This window comes from Anopheles coustani, chromosome 3, assembly GCF_943734705.1.
Source record: "Anopheles coustani chromosome 3, idAnoCousDA_361_x.2, whole genome shotgun sequence".
NCBI classification, from domain to species: domain Eukaryota; kingdom Metazoa; phylum Arthropoda; class Insecta; order Diptera; family Culicidae; genus Anopheles; species Anopheles coustani.
This window is the reverse complement of record NC_071288.1, coordinates 95576059-95597493: the sequence shown is the minus strand read 5'-3', so window position 1 is coordinate 95597493 and position 21435 is coordinate 95576059. Positions and strand designations below refer to the sequence as shown.

The 21435-nt window shown below is 45.1% G+C and overlaps 7 protein-coding genes across 8 annotated transcripts; 3 read left to right on the top strand and 4 right to left on the bottom strand.

Moving 5' to 3' along the window:
- Window positions 1–69: 69 nt before the first annotated feature.
- LOC131270236 (putative helicase MOV-10) lies at window positions 70–4491 on the bottom strand. The gene is made up of 5 exons (XM_058272404.1): window positions 4303–4491; window positions 2623–3052; window positions 1939–2562; window positions 833–1874; window positions 70–764 (listed from the first exon to the last, which is right to left on the bottom strand). Exons 1-5 carry the CDS (start codon window positions 4310–4312, stop codon window positions 390–392), a joined length of 2481 nt encoding a protein of 826 aa, XP_058128387.1. The 5' UTR covers window positions 4313–4491; the 3' UTR covers window positions 70–389.
- Window positions 4492–4867: 376 nt separating this feature from the next.
- On the top strand, window positions 4868–7297 carry LOC131261539 (alkylated DNA repair protein alkB homolog 8). The gene is made up of 3 exons (XM_058263599.1): window positions 4868–4996; window positions 5053–6186; window positions 6248–7297. The coding sequence occupies exons 1-3, from the start codon at window positions 4889–4891 to the stop codon at window positions 6860–6862; spliced, it is 1857 nt and encodes a 618-aa protein (XP_058119582.1). The 5' UTR covers window positions 4868–4888; the 3' UTR covers window positions 6863–7297.
- On the bottom strand, window positions 6890–9246 carry LOC131261537 (Bardet-Biedl syndrome 7 protein homolog). Its single transcript, XM_058263598.1, has 2 exons — window positions 7353–9246; window positions 6890–7275 (listed from the first exon to the last, which is right to left on the bottom strand). The coding sequence occupies exons 1-2, from the start codon at window positions 9244–9246 to the stop codon at window positions 6890–6892; spliced, it is 2280 nt and encodes a 759-aa protein (XP_058119581.1).
- A 415-nt stretch (window positions 9247–9661) lies between these two features.
- On the top strand, window positions 9662–17851 carry LOC131266663 (uncharacterized). Its single transcript, XM_058269304.1, has 8 exons — window positions 9662–10032; window positions 11188–11357; window positions 11428–12171; window positions 12249–14904; window positions 14965–15386; window positions 15457–15626; window positions 15854–15957; window positions 16026–17851. The coding sequence occupies exons 1-8, from the start codon at window positions 9699–9701 to the stop codon at window positions 17771–17773; spliced, it is 6348 nt and encodes a 2115-aa protein (XP_058125287.1). The 5' UTR covers window positions 9662–9698; the 3' UTR covers window positions 17774–17851.
- Window positions 10059–11089, bottom strand: LOC131259902 (RWD domain-containing protein 2A). Its single transcript, XM_058261511.1, has one exon. It carries the CDS (start codon window positions 11087–11089, stop codon window positions 10145–10147), a length of 945 nt encoding a protein of 314 aa, XP_058117494.1. The 3' UTR covers window positions 10059–10144.
- Window positions 17852–18068: 217 nt separating the features above from the next.
- Window positions 18069–19023, top strand: LOC131260477 (large ribosomal subunit protein eL31). Its single transcript, XM_058262207.1, has 3 exons — window positions 18069–18156; window positions 18425–18669; window positions 18757–19023. The coding sequence occupies exons 2-3, from the start codon at window positions 18446–18448 to the stop codon at window positions 18905–18907; spliced, it is 375 nt and encodes a 124-aa protein (XP_058118190.1). The 5' UTR covers window positions 18069–18156; window positions 18425–18445; the 3' UTR covers window positions 18908–19023.
- A 182-nt stretch (window positions 19024–19205) lies between these two features.
- On the bottom strand, window positions 19206–21169 carry LOC131260476 (uroporphyrinogen decarboxylase). Of its 2 annotated transcripts, none has more exons than XM_058262206.1 (2): window positions 20920–21169; window positions 19206–20547 (listed from the first exon to the last, which is right to left on the bottom strand). In XM_058262206.1, the coding sequence occupies exons 1-2, from the start codon at window positions 20926–20928 to the stop codon at window positions 19492–19494; spliced, it is 1065 nt and encodes a 354-aa protein (XP_058118189.1). In that variant the 5' UTR covers window positions 20929–21169; the 3' UTR covers window positions 19206–19491. The 2 variants fall into 2 exon arrangements, with proteins under 2 accessions (XP_058118189.1, XP_058118188.1); XM_058262205.1 differs by lacking the exon at window positions 20920–21169 and adding an exon at window positions 20701–20770.
- Window positions 21170–21435: the final 266 nt, after the last annotated feature.

Here is a 21435-nt window from a genome sequence, read left to right as displayed (position 1 = left end):
TTTATTTTTTCATTTTATTTTAAAAATCCGTAACGTTGTATAATCCATTACTTGGTGAAAAATGATACATTTCCTGATAGTTTTTTTTAAATTTTATTTTAAAATTCGGTAACGTTGTATAATCCATTACTTGGTATAAAAGTGATTTGATAGATCAGTAAACTGTAAGGCATAAACCAAAAAATATAGCATATAAAAAAGGTAAATACCTATGTTTAGTCTTGATGTATTGCATCGTCCAAAATGCAAAATATGTATCTTAAACTTTATGATTCTACTTTACTGTCTGGTCATTATTCATCTTATTTCACAACTAAACAAAAATATACAACTACTTCCACATGTAGAAGACAAGAGACAATCGAATCCGGTCCGATAGAATATAGTAGCTAGGCAAAATCAGGAATGGCTTGTGAAGTGATCGTTGACGCTTTAGCTTTAGGAGGAACAAGGGGAGTGTTGTTGTCCATAGTGAACTTTCTTCCTATGAAAGCCTTGTTGGTCATTAGATATTGCAACAGACTGTGCCATGTAGGATCCTTTGACAAATTGAGTGGATTGCCGATGATAATCATGAGCGCCTTTGCACGCGTCATCACGACGTTCAATCGTCTTGGGTCGCTAAGAAAGCCCACCGTTTTTCGACCCGACCGTACCGTTGAAACTATTATCACAGGCTTCTCCCTGCCCTGGTACTGTTCCGCACTACCCACTTCTATGTTGTCCAGCCCAAGATTCGATAGACCTTTTTTAATGTACTCGACCTGAAAGATAACAATAATGATTAGACCTTTGACTCGATGTGCGCCATAGGTAAGCTTTCGGCCCATACCTGTCTAGAATATGGCGTTATTATACCGATGTCCTCCTCGCGTATGATTTGTCCATTAATGTTATTATTCAACAGCTCCTGCACGTAGTCATACACTACTCGGGCCTCCTCGCAGTTCAGGTAGCTAAGAGTGCACTGGTCCTGTATCATCTTGCCGACAATGGAGTGGAAAATCATAGGAAACTTCGGATTCGGTAGCCGTGCCCAACCGATTGCCCACTCGGCGATTTCTGGAGGCGCTCGGGCACGCAGCTCGCCCTCGTAGAACGCTTTGTTGGAAAATGCGAAAATACTCTTGTGCGAACGATAGTTATCGAGCAGCTTCGTCACCACGTCCGTGTTGTACTCGTTGTTGTTCAGGTCTTTTTTGTAGTATGGCAGTTCCATCAATCGCTCCAGCAGCGACACATTGTGCGCGGTGTTCCGGAGGATTGTGGAATGTGTAACTGGACCGAGTTGTTTGGGATCTCCGGCTAGAATTACGCTGGCGATCAGTCTATCGGTCTTCACTTCGGTGCCAACACAAGCGATGGGTACGAGTGCCGAAAGCTCTTTCGAGCTTCCACACTCATCGATAAAGATGTAGTCGTACATGGCCGTCTTCACACCCAGCTGTATCAAGCGAGCGCTGTTCATGATCGTGCAGACAAGGATTCGCGTCTGAACAAAGTCTTCCATCGACGGTGTTTCATATGTTCCCATGTGCATATTTGAAATCTCCAGGATAGAAAGGTCCATCAGATTAATATCTCGTTCCGTAGACAATGACATGTAGCGATAGATATCGGTTGGCTGGACGTATTTCAGTAGTCGCTTGGCGAGTTCGTTGCATGCGTAGTTTGACGAGGCCGTTACCAGGATACGCGAGTGCGGCTGCAGTTTGTATATCTGAAGCACCGCCTCGACGATGGTGGAAGTTTTACCGGTCCCGGGTGGTCCAAACAAAATGTAGGGCGCAGGATATGCTGTTCGGTTAATAATGTTTTTAATTGCTTGCTGTTGCAATTCGTTGTCCGCGATTTGATCCTGGAACCAGTCGAACCTAAGAGGAAATGAGTTCGCCAACTTTAAAATATTTGCTAAGCTTATAAACACTTTTTACTCACTTTGTGTGCTTTTTGCTCACCAATGTACCCTTTTTCTTCACCGTCTGATTAGCTATGGAAGGGAATGTAACGGTGGCAAAATCGATGCGATTCAGGTAATCGAGTGACTGATATTCCATTTGAAACTGTGTGCGATTTAGCGGGAAATCGATCTTCACTTTGCACCCAACTTTCAGTGCATTTTCCATCACAATAAGGATCGATGCATTTCGTTCGGCAATGAAGCCACGTGTAACGATCGCTAGCTCTTCACCATATTTATCCTTCACTAAAGTAAATGCACGTACAAAACTACCAACGTCTAACAATACTGGCGGCGTGGGGAATTGGTCAGTGGACAGTAAGTACTGCTTTGGAATATCCAATGGCACCAGGTGTGCATCGTTGATGGTGTAACTAAGCATCTCCAGGTAACTGGTGTAATCATCGATTTGGTTTAGCGTTCTCAGGTGCTCGAGGTAGTTGGACGGATTGAGCCCTTGCTTCAGGTAGTCCCTGTAGCGTTCCAGCCACAGCGAGGCATTCCTGCTGTAGTGTGGATTGGGCAGGTAGTCATTAAAATGAACTTCCTTCACATACTCCGGGATATCGAAGGGTGGTAACTTCTTCAGTGTTAACTGTGGTCTGAAAAGGAGCAAAACAATGGTGTACTTTGATGGTTTTAAGACAAAAGAAATGGCTTACCCTCGCAATTGTCTGGGTTGAAGAAAATAAATAGTAGCAATTTCCCGTAGCTGACACTCGGTATTGGACAGTTGGGACAGGAAGACGACGTTGTAGGATGTGTCCGGCAGGAATAGGAAATTCTTTTCGAATCGAAATTCGTAACCAGGTACCATTCGAAGCACGTCATTGAACAACGATACGCGCTTGTCTTTGCCGTAGAAGAGATAGATTGATCGTAGTATTATAAGCTTTTGGCACATGTTCTGGATGCGGATGGACAGTATCGAGTGGGAGATGCTGTACTCCACCTCGAGGCGAAAGATGGGCTTTGATATCCTCATCGGTTCCTGCACCCCCGGTAACTTCAATGCCGATTCGTACCATCGGTGCAGGCAACGTGTCATGTATTTTTTCTGTAATCCATGTTTGCGTTGTACACGTTTGTTTCCTGTGTTTTATCAAAAAAAAAAAAGAAAGTAAAACAATTAAAATGAGCAACAAATTCACCACGAGATAAGATTGCTATTGATAGTGTTCACATGTTTCAAAGTACTTTTCCACTCGACCATTATACACATAAGCAAAAAGTATTCATCATTGAAAGCCAATTCTAATATATTTCATCGAACTGTTCAAATCTATTTCAAGAAAATGCTTCAAATCGACATTTTCATGTTCCGTTTTCGTCAAGTGGTTGTCGAAGAGCCTTAAATACACAAGATCTCCAAGGCAAATAAACAAATCCGACGGTCAAAGAGAACCAATTCTGCTGGCAACAAGTTCTGCTTTGTTTACGTGTAGTCTTTCCGTATTCTCGTAGTTTGTACGGTCATTACAAATTCACATACACACATAGCATAACGCCTTGCAAGAAAACGCTTGTCGACGACAGCACAAAACCGGCCCAGAACACAAACAAAACCACAAAAGATAAGATGAAAACGCGACAGTCTACCAATCCACAATCATCTTGCCACTCATAATATGCAAGCATCAGCGACACAACTTTGTGCTTGGTTGAATGGAATGAGAAAAATAATCAAAATAAAGCGTTTCTTCTCTGCCATGATCAACGGCAACAGTTATGGGTCATGTTGCTGCGCATCATTCAAGATCACACGATCGCCTTTGCAGTTTGCAATGTAAGCAAAAGATGCAAATACGGTGCAAATGCGCCCAATGATGACGTAGTGCTTCTAAAATTACTTTTAACCACTGTGTTTGAATTTGATCACAGGCCGATCATTATGTTTCGAGGAAAACGGAAGCAAAACAAAACTGATTGATGGGAATCCCCGGGATTAACGTTGAGGCTCCCTATTGTTGTTCTGAGTCATTGGCGTCTCCAACAAAGAGACGCATTGGGCCATAATATATTTTCGAACTGTTTAATGTCTTCCTAACACGATGAAATGTTTATGGCCGTAAACATCTTTGTTAAATTACGATCGCGTACGATTATTAACTTTTTGTTTAGCTCGTTATCAACTTCAGCGTACTTCATTTCTTTTGCGTATTATATTTAACGCCGCTAAAGCTAACACTTAAGTACCTAGTGTATGCCTAGTTGTATTGAACTAGTCATTTAGAAAAAAGTTAACGTTCAAAACTCCGAAACACTTTTCAATTTAAAATATTTATCCACGAGTAGAGGTAGATTACGTTTCAATGCAGGTAATAACAAGAACAATCCAGTACCTAGCGTCATTTTTTGCTGTTTACTCTAAAACTTGCTACTAAAAGTGCGATGCACGGTTCTCTATTTTCCTTATCAACTATCCTTAGTGTCGAACAAAAAGATTCCGTTGTATATCTAGTAGAAAACTTTGCCGTATTCGAAGGCCCGACCGGTACACACGAACGTACACAAATTTGGAATGAACTGCGCATTCCGGCGTACTCCCGCAAACTGATCGGATTTTGCGCCGACACGATTGACCAGCGGAACAAGTGTTTATTGGCTGAAGTTCCACGAATGCATTGTGGTCTGGATTCGGGAACTAGGAAGAAAGTGGTATTCGAACGTAAACTTTAAACTGGGAATTCGGGTGAAACAATATGTTATCTTTTTAGAAATTACCATGACTTTTATAAAGCATTTAACCAGAAACCCGAAAATCTGTGCACGTTTTCAATTGTAAACACATTCGTAGATGTTCAGCCAATCATGTTCGTGTCGGCCCCGATGTTCGGAAAATGCCGCTGTCAACTTTGTGCTGGTCGGCATTATTTGTTTACATTTCTCAGCCAGTGCGCACGTTGGTTGTTCCAGGTTTGCATCGCGATGCCTCTGTCGAAAAATGTTGAAAAAAAGATCGCAAAGAAAATCAAACGGTGCCAACAGTTGATCGAAAAGGATGCCGGTACTGAGTTTTGCGAGGATGCTACAAAGGTGGGTACAGACATTGCTACCGTATCGTGAGTTAAAGGATTGATTGTTTTCCTCAGACTATCGTCGTTTGCAATGCAGGACTTTCCACGGGGTTGGAGCAGGAAGCGCTTCTGAAGGAAGCATTACTATATGGCAACGTGCAGGAAGTGTGTTTCCCGCCTGGTAAATCCTATTGCTATTTACACTTTGCATTGATGGAATCAGCCAAAGCGGCCTACGAGACCCTCAACGGGCAGTGTCAATTGGGTCAGGATGGGGCGGTACTCCTGTTGGCTTTCTGTCGGGAACTTCCTCCATCGTCACACAATGTATGTAGTGGGGAAATGCCCAACGGATTGATTCTAGAGAAGGATTTCATCGATAGCGAAACGGAGAATCTGCTATTGAAAGCGGTCGATTGCAATAACATTCACCAGGAACGTGAAAGGGCCGAATTGAAACATCGCAAAGTGAAACATTTCGGGTACGAGTTTATCTATGGAGCAAACAATGTGGATAAGGCGAATCCGTTGGAGCGGAAAATACCATCAGTTTGTGACATACTATGGGACCGGTTGCGAAAAATGTATCCTCTTATGAACTGGCACGTTCCCGACCAACTCACGGTGAACCAATACGAACCGGGGCAGGGGATACCGCCCCACGTGGATACGCACAGTGCGTTTGAGGATCCCATTCTTTCGCTGTCTCTTGGTGGCTCCATTGTCATGGAATTTAAAAATCCCTCAAGTGGAAGGCAGTTTTACGTTGACCTTCCGGCCCGTTCTTTGCTCATCATGTCCGGAGAAAGCCGTTACGATTGGACGCATGGAATCACTCCTCGCAAAATGGACACAATTCCGTCTGTGAACGGTGGCTTGACGGTGCGCCGAAGAACGCAGCGTGTATCGCTTACATTTCGCAAACTACGACAAACCGATGCGTGCGATTGCATGTTTCCGAAACTCTGTGATACCGTGCAGAAAGCGACAGAAAAGCAAGCATCACTGCTGGAGTCCTATGCAGCTCAGGTTGAAGCAGAAAACGTTCACCGGGTGTACAACGAAATAGCGAAACATTTTAGCGACACTAGACACTCTCCTTGGCCTCGCGTGGAATCGTTTGTGCGCTCGTTACAACCTGGTGCAGTTCTTCTGGATATTGGATGTGGGAATGGAAAATATCTTTCTTCAAATGGATCCGCTTTTATGGTAAGCGCCATGAGTTACTTTGGTACATACATAACTTTAAAAAACCTTTTCTTTATTTTAGTTTGGTTGTGATCGTAGCGACGGTTTGCTTCAGGTCTGCCGTGAACGTAGTTTCAACGTATTCCAGTGCGACTGCCTTGCTGTACCGTTTCGAGACCAGTCCGTCGATGCCTGCATCAGCATTGCGGTCATTCATCATCTTGCCACGGACGATCGACGCAAGAAAGCGATAGCGGAAATTATGCGCGTCCTTCGTCCCGGTGGTCGGGCCTTGATCTACGTTTGGGCCAAAAACCAACAAGCCAATTCCAAAATGTCCAGCTACCTACGGCAGAACAAACAGAACAGTAGATCAACTGAACAAGCAACAACGGCAGAGATCATCCAGTTGGAGACAGTGGCTGGCATCAACGATTGTACTTTACCGGTACATACAAACCGAACGCCATTTCAGCATAAGGACCTTCTAGTGCCCTGGAAGTTGCGGTGCGATGAAAATCCATCAGAGAAAAAAGCTACTTTTCTTCGCTACTACCACGTGTTTGAAGAGCATGAGCTCGATAAACTTTGTCTGGATGAAAACGAAAATCGTCTAGAAATAGTAGAAAGCTACTACGATCAGGGCAATTGGTGCGTGCTTTTCGAAAAGAAAGACGGATCTTCCGTAGAATTATAGAAAGCTTAACTGATAAATACAAATGAGTCAATTTTCCTCATCGGTCGCCTTGGCAACGCTGTAAAATCGAACCAATTCATCGTAATTGTAATTGTCCAGCAGTTCGATTAACTGTGGTAGCTTGGTTTTAACATTAACTCCCTTGAATTTAAATTTATCGATGTACAAGTCGGTTAGAATGCCATAGATTCGGTTCAGTATAGTCGGTTGCTTTCGGTATTCATTTTCTATAGTTTTGTGGTTGCGCACCAGTGCACGATACTCCTCGGAAAGTGTGTTGAACTCTTCGTCGTCCCGAATGTCCAAATCAATCAAGGCCTGGGCGACCTGATAGTCTTTGGTGAGTTTATTGTAGTGCACGATTTTCGGTTCAATTAGCTTAATCAGCGATGGAATGCTGGACTCGTTGAGAGCTTGAAACAGAGAGAAATCATTTAATAACTTGAGATGTAGTTCTCTTTCGAATGGTGTCAGCCGAAAACTTTCTTACAAGTGGATATTTCAAGCTTGATGCGCTTTTTCGTAGCCTCTTTGGTGATGAAATCCTTAAGTATCGATATTGTCGAAATGTTGTCACTACGAAAGACGGCTTCTCCCTTCCCATACTCGCACACCAACAGTGTCCCGATGAATACGTGTCGGAAAGAATACCGCACCTTCCCAGTTTCGTACATCTTTTCTGGCAACTCAGGAATGCTGTTGATCATCCAATTGTGTACTTCTGCCTGACTGAATGGTCCCCGGAGCGTAAGTACGTTCATCGGTCTAGCAAGACCTTCATCGGTGATATTGTGCACGATCATGTGCAACGAAAGTGGCTTTATAGGATATCGCTTCAGTTGGCAGCACTTGGGCTGCAAGTTGGGCGTGATGTACACTTGCAGTGTTCCACTTTGACCTTCGATGGTGCGAAATTTAAGGTCGATACGATTTGTATTTAGTTGGCAGCGGTAGCTCGCCAGGAGGCTGTTTCCGCTAAGTTTGTCACACTCGCTGAAACTTACAACGGCCGTGTTCTTTTCAACATCCAGCAAACTGATCGGAGCATCGCACTGTAACAACACGTGCTCGATTGGTGTCGGAATTTCTAACGACAGTAAGAACGTTGCATCGTCTTTGCAGAGAATAAAGGTATCGTTTACCGGTAGCATCGGTATTGCGGACAGACCGGACGAGAGGGCTTGCGTGGATAGTTGATATCGTTCCCGCTCTTTGGCGATCGTTTGCTCGAGCTCATATATTTCAGCCCTTATGCGTTGAAGTTTGACTGATGAATCGACCGACGGAGTTCCCGCCGGTGTTCCGGCATCATCCACACGGGTGCCCTTGTCACTGAGGCTTTTACTGATGCACTGCGTTGTGAGGCCAAACACCCGGCCAGAGTACGTGCAGACTACGATTTCGGTGTAGTTTGTGGCCCCAACACACCCTCCCTGGACGCTCGAAATGCTTTCGTGAAAGTTTTCCCCATACACTTGGGTGCATTCCATCTCGAACTGATAATCGTCCGAGTTCATTGCAAACACCTGCAGCGTGCCATCCCGACGACCCACGATAAGTTCCTCCTTACCGTCTCCTGATAGGTCGTAGGTAGCGAGGCACGTTACTGCGCTTGGTGTTCCATCGCTGCTATCGGAAGCGGGGTCGCGATCTGGTATCAGTGTTTCTCGCTTCACATCCGCTGATAAAAGGTTGAGATGGAACAGCAGCACACTTCCGTCCGCAAAGCCACAGAGCACCCTATCGCCTAGACCCTTCGGGACATACAGAACCGTCGGGACGCTCTCCAGCTCGACCGTTTGTCGTACGCGGGAATGCTCGAGGATTCGTAAAACACGGCCCGAGCACGCCAACACCGTTATGAGTCGACTGCTGTTGTTCGGACATAGGGCCGCTACGTCCACGATCACATCGCCGCACAGATACGATCCCACTTCCTTGCAGTCCCGATAATGGTTGTACACGTGATTACCGCACACCAGCAGATCGTTGCCGCTGATGCACATCGAGCGAATCGTTTCCGTCAGGCTTGTTTCGAAAGCGAGAAACAGCTTTCCCTTCTTGTTGAAACCGCGCACCTTATTCTCCGAGGCGGTAAATATCTTGTCCGCCACCGAACCCGTCTGTCCACCCAGCTTGACTGAGGAAATTTTTTCATTCGGTAGCGTTTTGAAGTGGATCTGCAACTCATCCTTTTTCATTGAGAACAGCTGCAGTACACCATCCTGGTCACCAACCGCAACTTTTTGCTGCTGTTTATAGCCACTATTGCTGCTGCTCGATGCGCTACTGTTATTTCCGCTCGATGGAGGCAAAAGCTGCAAGCAACAGGGACCAGTTAATCCCACGTTTGTGTAGTCTACACGCGTTAGCTCTAGTTCCATGATGATAACTTATCCAGCGTTTGTACGAAAGAACACCGTGGGCATTTTCAAAATGAAACTCATGTGTGTTGAATGGTTTCATGGCAACCAAAAATATAGAAAACCATAGTAACGTACCCTGGCGGCTGCGCGGCTTCGATTCAAATTGGATGATTTTAATTCAACGGCAGCTCAATTGTGTAAAACGATCAAGTTTAAAATGGTAAGTCGGGGACTTGCTTTGAATACGTCCAAATTGCACAAGAAAAATTCTTTTAGTTTTTTCCCGGTAAAATCAATACCATATCCTTTTAAAATAAATATGAGTTATAATTGGAAATTTAAGTAAATGTTAGTGTGTCCACGAAGGCACAAACGAGCCTGAAAAGTAATCCCTGTTCCGATTCCCGATCAGTTTCGTCTGGATGCTGGTGTCGTGCAGACCTCCGAAACTGGGATTCCTGTGTATTAAAATGTTAAAGTGGTGTAAAAAGTACTGGCTACTGTTACCGGTGGTTTTTGTGGTATTGGAAGTAGTACAAGCTGAACATGAATTTGAGAGTGCCAGCGCAGAGCTCGACGATGAGTTTGAGCTATTGAAGGAGGTTTATAAAAAGAATCTAGTACAGGATTTGTCGAACAATGTTAACGTCGATGGTAATGTATTGGAAGCCATTATTACAAAAAGAGTAAACAGTTTTGCACACGATTGGCAACAGTACGCGGGCAATGGCCACCGAACCCGACGAGAAGCTAACGATGCCGACACCGATGCCGACGCGGCCATTGAGGCTGATACAGCTGCAGGTAATGGAATTAAAACGTGGCCAGGGCCAATGACCGTGATAACATTTTTATTAAACAAATTGAGCATTGACCGATGCAAATACTGACAACTTTCTACATTTGTTCTGTGTTGCTAGCTCGCAGCGAGATCATTTGAATCTTGAAACCCGAATATAATTTTTTTGATGTAACTACAGTTGTTCTTTTCAAGAAACTTCATGAACAAACTCATGCTCATGGGCAAGTCTTCATCGTCGTCAGTTTCGCAGAAAAGTTCCTCGTGGAATCCTGCACTGAAGTGACGCAAGGCACTGAAATCGTTTGTCGTATCGGCCCCAGAAGTTTCGTTCAGTTTTATTTGAATTTTCTGCCATTTAAGCGCTTTGATGATTCTCCAGAACTCTTGCGTGTCGTGCTGGTTTCCCTCTACGCAAATAATGGCCGGTTTGCCTGGCCTAGAAAATCCTGTCAGATCAAGATCGCGAGCTGTTTTGATGATCTTTTGCCGTTTGGTTTTACTCTTTAAATGGTGCGAGTAAATCCACAGACGTTCGAAAACGATAGCTTCTTTTTCGATGGAAGATTTGCTCCTAGAAGAGCCGTTTGGTTCATTATCCCTTTTCTCCGTGGTTGATCGTAGAAGTTCTTCTAAACTTTCCTGTATCCAACAGATCACTTGGTAAACGTACGGTTCGTCCCGTTCGATGACCTCTTCGCTTATGTACCGTTCAATCCGTTCCGTTAGCATACGTTCTTGGTCGCGCTGAATGATAGCCGAACGGATCACGATGCGAGGTATTTCCAGCGACGGATAGAGATGAGGCAGCTCCACCAGTATTTGCACCTTCTCACCCGCCAACAGGGGAAGGTTCAATCGGTAGTCCAGCTTTGTGGATAGATTCACCTTTTCACCGTTAGTGAAACTAGTTAGATTCTCTATGCAGCCATAATCGTCTACTTCTAGTTCGCCAGGAGTGCAGAATATCGCCGATAGCATCTGAAATTCCTCCAGCTGCTTCTGCAGGTTTTTCAGAAGCAGACTCTGCTGTAATTCTTCTTCTTCATTATTCGCTTCCATTTCTGTTAGAATATTCTGAAAATATAAAGAGAAGGGTCCGAATAAGTATTTAAACATTTTTTAATTCCAACGCGGATGGTTGAATGTTTTATTTCCAGCACGCCATCTCTACCTCAAAGGTTTCCGTGAGCGAGGCTACGTTCCTGTTAATTTTCCCGTCGACATCTGTTTACTTCGGGTGGGAAAAACTATATTTGCCGCCGCCCTTCACCACAGTGAGACCAGTAACCGAACCATTAATGCAACTACCGTGTCATTTTATCGCAGGGTAAACACATTTTTCTCGTAAATGGTAAACCAACAAATACGAAGCGTTTCAACAATTCTCATTCTTTTAGGTTAAGGGAAAATTCGAAAAATATCTCGAACATCAAGCCGTTACCGCGCGCCATTTTGATTGCGTGTCGATCGCACACCTCGGTTTCGTAGCGGTGGCCAACTATCACGACCAGGAGCTGAATGTGTTCGACGAGGGATCGCCCGTGTTTCAGATTCAAGAGGATGGCACAACGGAAATCGTGCAAACGTTCGGACAACCAAACCAGCACACGGTTCATCTATGGGTGCATGGAAAGAACGTGTACCTAACGCACACCTACACCAATCTGGATGCGAGCCGACAGAACGTTTGTCCCCTGTACCGCTGGTCGGGGTATAACTTCGATATAGTAGATCACATGCCGTGCTACAATGCTGTCCAGATAGAACCGTTTTCGATTGAACAACAGATGTTTGTTGCAGTCGCAAGGCAAATGACCGCCGGCGGAACGCGAAAGGATAGCTTTTCCGACATTTTCGTCCTTAATCCGGATACGCAGAAGCTTACGCTTCACCAGCAGATCTATACATACTCTGTGTCCGATATAGCCTATTTCTTCATAGAAGACCGCGAGCGCCGGGAGCACTTTCTCATGACGGGAAACTCACTGACGGCCGGCGGTGGTAAGGGCAATAATGAAGAAGGGCGAACGACATCGAGAGATGCTGATCAAAACTCGATCGTATACAAGTTTGTCGATGGATTCTTTGTGCCCTTCCAAACCGTGGAACTGAACGGGATAAAAATGTTTCTTCCTGTTGTGGTAAGTTTGAAAAAGTAATATGATCAATCTTATACTATCGTCGTTTTTTAACTTATACGATCTCTTTGCTGTTACAGCATGAAAATGGTGAGTTCCTGCTACTTGTCCTATGTCATGATCAACCTTTGCTGATCTATGAGTACGATGGCTGGAAGCTGGTACCCTCGCGAATAGATTACACGGGTGAAGCGTTCGCAGCCGGAGTGTCCCATATGCGCGTCTACAGGCACATTGTAAACGCAAGCGTGATCGTCATTGCCAATAGTAACCTCTTTGGGAAGTCGGTTAATCTTTTCACTCCACAGTACGGGGTGGAAAATGATTTGCGACAGGTGTACGCTCACTTCATCGAATGGTGCGAACGAATGCACGAACAGACCGCTCAGGTGAACCTGGAGGAATTGTACAATCGGCTTGCGGAACTACCGGACAATGCACCGGACGGTGCCCGTTCAATAGATAAACATATAGAACTGCAGGATTCGTTTGTGAGCAAGGCAAAGGCAAGTTCCATTAAAACGAAAAACATTCTGATCGACGACGCCCATCTGTCGTACGTGGTGGAGGTCAACGAGTACGTGCAGAGAGTGAATGAGAAGATGGATCGGGTCGAGAAAACCATCCAGGAAAGCGTGCTAACGAATGGCACTGTACACTGGCATGGTGATCTTGAAGTGTCGGAATTGATTGCCCCAGCCGGCCAAATGAAACAACTGGACGTGAAGGTGCTTAACAATGGTGCTCATAAGACACGTCAAGCGGAAGATTCAACTGCACGAGTCGAAGCTGATGCAACGGTGGTGGATCGTTTAATAGTCGACCGTTTCGCCAATGTTCGATTCTGGAATGGACACGCAGCCGAGAGTCTTCTGTTGACCGATGATCCACCCGCAAAATGGAAGGATCTTTCTGTGACCGCCGAAAAGGTGGTGGTTGGGGGCAATCTGTACGTGAACAAGCTGATCGACGGGATATTTTTCCACCCCAGTAACGTGCTGCTTCCTGGCGTTGATCAGGTACTAAGTGGGCATAATCTGGTAGTGAAAGATTTGAACGTAAATCGGCTGACAAGTAAACGGTTGAACTCTACCGATGCCGCTGCCGTACATCGCATGATGGATCAGTCGAGAACACTGCTTGCCAAAGCTCGTGGCGCTATGCCGCAGGCTTATGGAAACGATTTCGATACGATCGATGTGGATGATCTGAAGTTGACCGGGCTGTTGAACGAAATGGATCCTAGATATCTGACAGAAAACGTGCTTCTGCATGAGGCTGAAAGCCAAGAGTTGGGCTCAAAGCTGGTTGTCGATCAGATCACAGCGGATAATATAGTTATTTCTGATTCGAACCTGTCTGGCATTGAATGGGAGAACGTCGCACGAATCAATGGCGCACAGCAAATCCTACAGGATCTTCAGTTCGTGCAGCCGATAACGGTGGACAGTTTGGTTCTTCGCGATCGTCTTAACCATATTCCGGTCATCGGTGGTAAGCTGCAGGTGCTCTTGCTCGACTCGAACGAAACGCAATCCATTACCGGAACGAAAACGTTCGACTATGTGACGTTGCTAAAGCCAATCGAGTTGCAGGGGAAGATTGATGGAGAGGCACTCAGCAAAATGAATCCTATTGTAACGACCGTTGAAGATCTCGTCCTGGATGGGAACTACACGATCTTTGGAAACGTGACGTTCAATGGTCCACTGTGGGCGCATAACATTATGTCCGCCAGCGGTTCGCACGATTTCCATCGACTCGCTACGCACGGACTGCGGTTGGATGGCACGCCGGCGTCGAACCAAGTGATTCGATTCTTGCAACCTGTGTTTGTGGAGCACCTGGGTGCAAACAAAATCAACGAGTTGGAAGTAGACGACCTCGTACCGCAGGCGGCAGGCAGCGTGCAGTATATAACAGGAAGAAAGACTTTCGTCGGAGACCTCATCATCGACGGTGTGGCGGATGCGAACGAAATCAATAAAGTTGACCTTAACCAGCTTAATCGTACAATCTTCCGTCGCGGAGCTGAAGGTGTTGAGCAAACGATCGAGGGAACAATTCACTTCGACACGATCATCACGTCGGTAACAAACGCGAAAAACATCCTTTTCGAAGGGAAACGAATGGACAGGCTACTGCGATTCGATATACCTCAAAATGTCAGTGCACCGGTACGATTTGAAAACTGTACCATTTACGTGGAAAATGCGGTAGTCGCCCAGGAGCTGCAGAGCGACAATAGTTCGCTGGTGTTTGGATACGATATGGATTATCTCTACCAGGATACTCTGCGTCCTGAGACGGATGTAGCAACGGAAGCACCGGTTGTGGTGGGACAGAAAAGCTTTAGAAATCTCACCGTCGGTCAGCTGGTGCTGCTCGATGGTTCAACGATAAACTCCATCGCAGTGGAGAGCATTAAGCATATTTTGGACGACAGGGAAAATCGCACCATCGTAAAGCAAGAGTTGTACTCCTTCCAGAGTGACATTACGGTGAACCATCTGTATTTCGATGGTTCTATCAACGGAATACCGAAAAATTTGTTCTGCCGTGCATGGCTCATGCGAACGGGTGACCAAACATTTACCGTTGAGCAAACGTTCGATACGGTAATGGTAGAACATTTGAATGTCACTGGCAAGCTTAACGGCGATACCACAATGGACCAATTGCTGGAAAATGTATATCGTACCGATCGGGAAGAATACATCAGCCAAGCCATCTTTCGTGAGTATAAATTTGTCTCTTCCAAGATGCCGTAGTTCTCATTTTCATTCCTTGCAACAGATGAAGGAATCGTTTCCTACGAGCCATGTTCGGTAGGCGGACTGGTGTCTGGATTGAATCTGTCTAACGATGTACTTCTTAAGCAGTCACCCGAGATACAATCGCTGGGCACGGTCCAAGTTTCGCAGATACTGGAGGCAAGGGGAGAACTCCACATACTCAACCATTTGAATGGAATTCACTTCCCAAAGCTGATGGAGTTCTTTTCCCCGGCTGACGACCAGGGAAGGGCTGAGCGTTTACCGCCGAATGTTGAAGTACGTGGCAATGTGTACTTCGAACACGATCCGACCATGATCCACTTGAACGGACATAATATTCAAAAACTGTACGACGAGGTGTGGCTACCCCATCGCCCGACAGTGCTTACCGGGAGATACCACTTTGAGAGTGTTGAATTTCAAAATTCGCTGCACACTAATGTAAGCTATCAAACTAACCTTTGTTTTTTTTAAATTCTTATCAAATTATACACTGTTTTTTAATTCAAAGGGCCAGCCAGTAAATCATCTCGATTGGAACGTAGTGGAGGCACGATGCTTAAGCGGGAAAAGACCGCAAAATATATCCGCTCCATTGCTGTTTGAAGGAGATGTCACGATTTATGCAGGTGCCGCATTTGATACTCTGGGACTCAAAGGAATGGTCAAATCGATGAAAAAGTAAGACATACCCGATAGTTTAGGAAAGCAACGAATGATGATCACGGCCACTTGCGATTTGAAACTAACCATAACAAAACAAAACAAAGATCTTTAAAAAATCAAAACAGCTGCCGCGCACGTGTTTTGACAGCTGAGCGAAACGCATGTGTGGAACGCATGGTTTGCTGTTCGTTTCAAAAATTTGAATTAATAGTTTGTTTCAATAATCATTTAATTTTTTCTAGCTCTCCTGGATTAGATGTGCACGAATATGATAGAAATGCCTTACGTCACAACGAAAACCAAGAAATCACGGGAAATTGGATGTTCCATAATTTGCAAATATTAGGTTTGTTTTATAGTAGACAAAACTGCCGATGAATCCTCAGTTCAATCAATTTTCTTTTGTGTTTCTAGGAGATCTTCACATTGATATGTTAAATGGACACAGCGTGCAAACGGATTATATGCGTACCGATGTTCCTGCTAACAATTTTACGGTTGCAAAACGATTCCGTGAGCTGCACGTGGAAAGCATCGTGTGTCCTCCACCATGTGTAATACAAGAGGTAGATATGGATGAGTGGTACAAGAATGGGCTGCGTTTGAAAGGCAATCAAACCCTTGAGGGCACTCTTCGAATCGTTGATGGTGTAATTACTGGAAATGTGGAAGTGCTAGGGACGGTGAACGGCGTAAGGTACGATATAGACCACTTGCTGTTAAAATCGGTTCCACAAAGGGTAAACGGTACCATGAGTTTGATAACTAAGTTCCCCAAAGAAAACAAAATTTACCCTCTAGTGTTTGAGTCGCTACATGCGCAAACGATAAACCGTAAAGATGTAGCGAAGTTTCTAACTAATGCCGCGAGAAAGGACAAAAATCCACTTACGATAAACAACTCAGTAACACTTGTCAATCCGCTAGAAGTGGATGAAACTTTGCTCGAAGGAGACATGCTATTCGGGACGAACATAACGCATCTGATTCTAAGCACTTCCTATCACACTGGTGTAAATGAACTAGCAGCGCAAGTACGCTCATTGAACAGTGTGAATGAGAAGCTGTCCGAGAATGTCTTTGAAAGTAGTCCTGTCTTTAGCCATTTTGATAAACTGAAATCATTGCCGATTAATGCAGTGAGGATGCTAGTATTCACCCTACCATTATTTCCAAAACCAGTCGAAGTCGTGGCTGTTCACTTGGCTGAATCTGGTAGACCATCAGCAATTAATTTCTATCTGTGGAATAGCAAAGAATCGCGTTTAACGCCTGCTAAAAACATCCCATCGATCGTTGGACGTGAACGTGTGATCGTAAATATGAAGCGGCTTAATCTAGGAACAAATCAACACATGTTCCTACAGTTCTTCGAACAGAAAAGCAACTACTTTATACAACAGATCTTAGATTTGCATGTTGATCCAACGGGAGTGAACAAATTTGCGGCTCTCTACGTTATGAATAGCACTCAAGCACGGGATGTCATCTGGATGAAGCTAGGTAAACTCGATTGCATAATCATGTACTCTAAGGGAATGATCGGCTTTGAGGTTCGTTGTTTGCGGGAACAAAACCTGATTCCAATACTCGATGTGCGCCAGCTTGAAGAAACGGTAGCCCCTATACAGATCGTGGCCTTGGAGAACCACTTTGTGATGCTTGACAACAACGAAAGAATTCAAATTTGGCGCCCAACTGCCAACTTTTACCTTAAGCATCACCAGACCATATCCGTGTCGCGTCCATCTTACATCAGTGTGGCAAGGTACGAAAATCAGCTAATGCTTGCAATCAATTCGGAGCACACCCCAAACACAGCTCATCACGGATCAATAGAAATATGGCGTAAATCGCTCTCCACCTTAAATAGCACATTCACACAACATCAATTGATACTGACGAAGGTTCCGAAGCAGTTGCAGTTTTCAGTGCTACCATCGAACGAGCTACTGTTGTACACGTTAACGGAAAATTGGTTACATCCACTAGTAGTGTATAGATATGAAGGGGTAACCGGATTCAGGGAGGTGTTGACTAGCAATACCATTCGTCAGAAAGCGAAACGGCTATCGGTACTGAAGTTCCGGCAAGCACGAAAAGAAATCGTTGCCATAGTAGGCCCTGAGTCTACAGATTTTGTAAATGTTGTTTTTGTTTGATTGTTATTTCAAAAAAGTTCTCAAACATATTCAAGATGTGAATATGTTGATAAATATATTGATTGTTATTTAAATGAAGATTGCTGTATAAATGTGTTTTATTATTCATAGCAAGCGCCAGTTGTACTCCTAGTTTATAAATATTTTATTATTAATTATTTAATTGCACACCAAAATATCAATTCTACGTTGTATAGTGTACAAGAGCTCTAAGGATACCAGTCAAAGTTTGCGTTCCTACTTGCGTTGCCAAACTGACAGACCGGGTGTGCGTTTCTGTGGAAATGACAGTAGCTGTCAAAACTCCACGTAAGCGTTCTTTCGTTTCCGGCATCTGAGAGTGCTAGGCAGACACATTTCGTTTAATTAAAAGAAATAACTCTGTAAGTAGTGATTTTCGCATAAAATACGTTGACTTCAGTGCATCATCGATGTAGATACTGTGGACCAACTGTAGAAACATGGAATTCTGTCGATATCAAGTGGATGTCAAGAGAAAATTCCAGTTGATAGTCGGTGTTGTGTACGAAGCCGCTTGACGGTGCACCGAGATGTCAACAGTCGACTGGTATCGTGGTGCATTGCGGCGTGAAATGAAAGATTTTTAAAGGGAGGCATGGGTTGATGGGTTGTTTTCTCTTTCAATTGCAGTTTAATTAAGAATCCGCCAAAATGGTGAAGGCCAAGCGTGAAAAGAAGCCAAAGTCGGCTATCAACGAGGTGGTGACACGGGAGTGCACCATTAACCTGAACCGCCGGCTGCACAAGGTCGGTTTCAAGAAGCGGTCTCCGCGAGCCATCAAGATCGTGCGCAAATTCGCCGAGAAGGAAATGGGCACTACCGATGTGCGTATCGATACCCGCCTGAACAAGGCTATCTGGCACCGTGGCATCAGGTAAGTGGAGCGCCCGGCCTTGCTGCAAGGCAAGATGATTCTGGAGTCTCGTCTTAACGTGTTCGTGTTTTTGTGTCCTTTGTTCAGGAACCCACCCTTCCGCATACGTGTGCGCCTTTCCCGCCGCCGTAACGATGATGAGGATTCGCCCAACAAGCTGTACACGCTCGTCACCTACGTTCCTGTGCCGTCGTTCAAGGAACTCCAGACCGAAAACGTCGAATCGACGGAAGATTAAACGGTGCGAGGCGAGGCTTTGTAAATAGACAAGGGCTTCGTTTTGCGGGGTGATTCTTTAAGTGAGAATAAAGAGGTGCAACAAAAGGGAAAACAACACCGGATTCCCGCTCTAAACATATAGTGTCCGTTTTTTGGCGATCGGGGTGAATGTGTTCAGTGTTGTGTTTGTAGAGAAATGGCGTAATGGGGGAGTATCTTCCACAGTTAAGAAGAACTAGTGTACGAACATTTGTTGTGAATGGAATAGAGGTGGTGGCCATTAACACTTTCGGATGGAACTTTCTGGAAATAATACATTCTACACTTCTATGCTCCAAATTATGGAATGTATTTTCAATCAAATTGTGTATTTCTCAATTTATTTGATTGAAAGTTTTTCATATCAAGGGTGTCGGTTTCAATGAAAAGCTTATTTGTAGATGAAATGCTAAACATCGTCGATTGCTTGTTGTAACAGCTTTAACAGGTTTGACAGTATCTGTCTATCGCTTTGGGTAGGGTCACGATTGCCAAACTCGACCCGCGGTTATGTTATCACCAACCTCCACCCGGTGTGTTCTGTGGCTAAAACATTCACCTGTCTCACAGTGCGTCATGCACTGCTTGCACAAGAACGGTCATACTTTCGATCGGCGTTTGTGGGGTAATACCGTGGCCCAAGTTGGCTATGTAGCGATGTTTGCCAAACTTTCGCACCATCGTCAGTACGAGTTCGCGCAGTTCCTCCGGGGTTTTGTACATATCTTGCGGGTCCAGGTTTCCCTGCAGCGTCACATTCGGTCCAACCTGCTTTCGTGCCTCTTCCGGGTCGATGGTCCAATCCAGGCCAAGGACTTCATAGCCGGTTTGTGCCTGTTCGGCCAGCGAGTGCATCGCTCCCTTGGCAAAGAGCACCATTGGAACGGCTGGGACTTTCTGCTCTGCCAGCTTGCGAAGCAGATCATCCCGGATGCGTTTCAAACATGGTAGCGACACGGAAAGAAACTGTTCCTTGCTGAGGTGATCCGCGCTCGATTCGAACACTTGCAGCATCTGCGCGCCGGCTTTCACCTGCATGACGAGATAGTCCACGACCTGATCGGTTAGAATGTCCAGCAGCTTCTGGCTCGCTTCGGGATGATCTGCCAACCAAGCCTTAGCCTTCGACATGGTTTTACTTCCACCGCCTTCGATCATGTAACCCATCAGGGTCCACGGGGCACCGGTGAATCCGAAAAGCGGCACCTTCCCATCGAGCATATGTCGCATCATGGTAATCGCTTCACCTACGTACTTGAGTCGCTCGATCGAGCCGGTCTGATTGAGCCGCTCCAGGTCCGCCGGACCAACTAGCGGCTCGGGTAAGACGGGACCCACTCCCGGCTTCATTTCGACCGTTATTCCGAGTGCTTGTGGAATCACGAGGATATCCGAGAATATGATCGATGCGTCGAGATCGAACCTCCGGAGGGGTTGCATTGTGACTTCACAGGCCAGCTCCGGTGTACGACAGACGGTGAAAAAGTCATGCTTAGCACGGACCTCCTGGAACTCTGGAAGGTAACGGCCGGCCTGGCGCATCACCCACACCGGGACTCGATCGACGGCCTCGCCTCGGGCCGCACGGAGTAGATTATCATTTTTCAGTGCAGGAAATTCCTAAAACAGGGAGAGGTAACAGAAATGAAAAAGCCGGCTCGGTTTTGTTGTTGGCTTACTGCATAGCATTTCTCAATTATCCTTCATGACTGCTCTCTTCGCAATGTGCGTGCGCTTTTGATGATCAAGAAAATGATCTGCACTTTCACTTACATCACAGCATTTTCTCGCCTGCGCGACTAACTGCATTTCGAGCGGATTTTTTACTATTACGACTGCAACGATCAAAGCAATCGTAATTATACCGACCATAACACCGAGTGCCATACGCATGATGAACATTTTGGCCGGAGGTTCCACCATACTGATCGCCGTCAGGAAATCGAAACCGTTCTATGATCTGCCAATTGAACCTTATTAATTTAAGCGCACCTTTTCCATTACTATTCAGCCAAACAGCTAGGGCGAGCGAACGAACTGGGACCGGGTCTTTCTCCGACGCTGTGCAATCACTGGTGTTGTGGGTCTGGAAATGCAAATTTCCGCGCAGGCACAATTTAAACGATTGCGAGAACACTGATTAGCTGAGGATTGGGCAAAATGTGTTGCGAAAACGTAATCAACAATAAAACTACACTAGCTTATCATGCGACCGGCCAAAAACACGTCTCACAGACCAACCAGCTGTGACACAACTGAATTGAAGAGGTTTCGGGTACAAACATGAAGTGTCAAAACTTGAAATAATGGCTAAAATAACTAATTTGTCAATAACTTTTTAGTGGCTTGGCCAATTTTAGCGCCAGACCCCTCAAATGAAAGGTATTTTAGAGACTGATAACTTTGTGCAACAAAGACTCTTCCGTAATTCTTAGTTTATGAAATTCTGAGGCGTAGGTGCAGAAACCTTGGTTGGTATTTTCTGCTGAAATAACAAATTTGTTAATA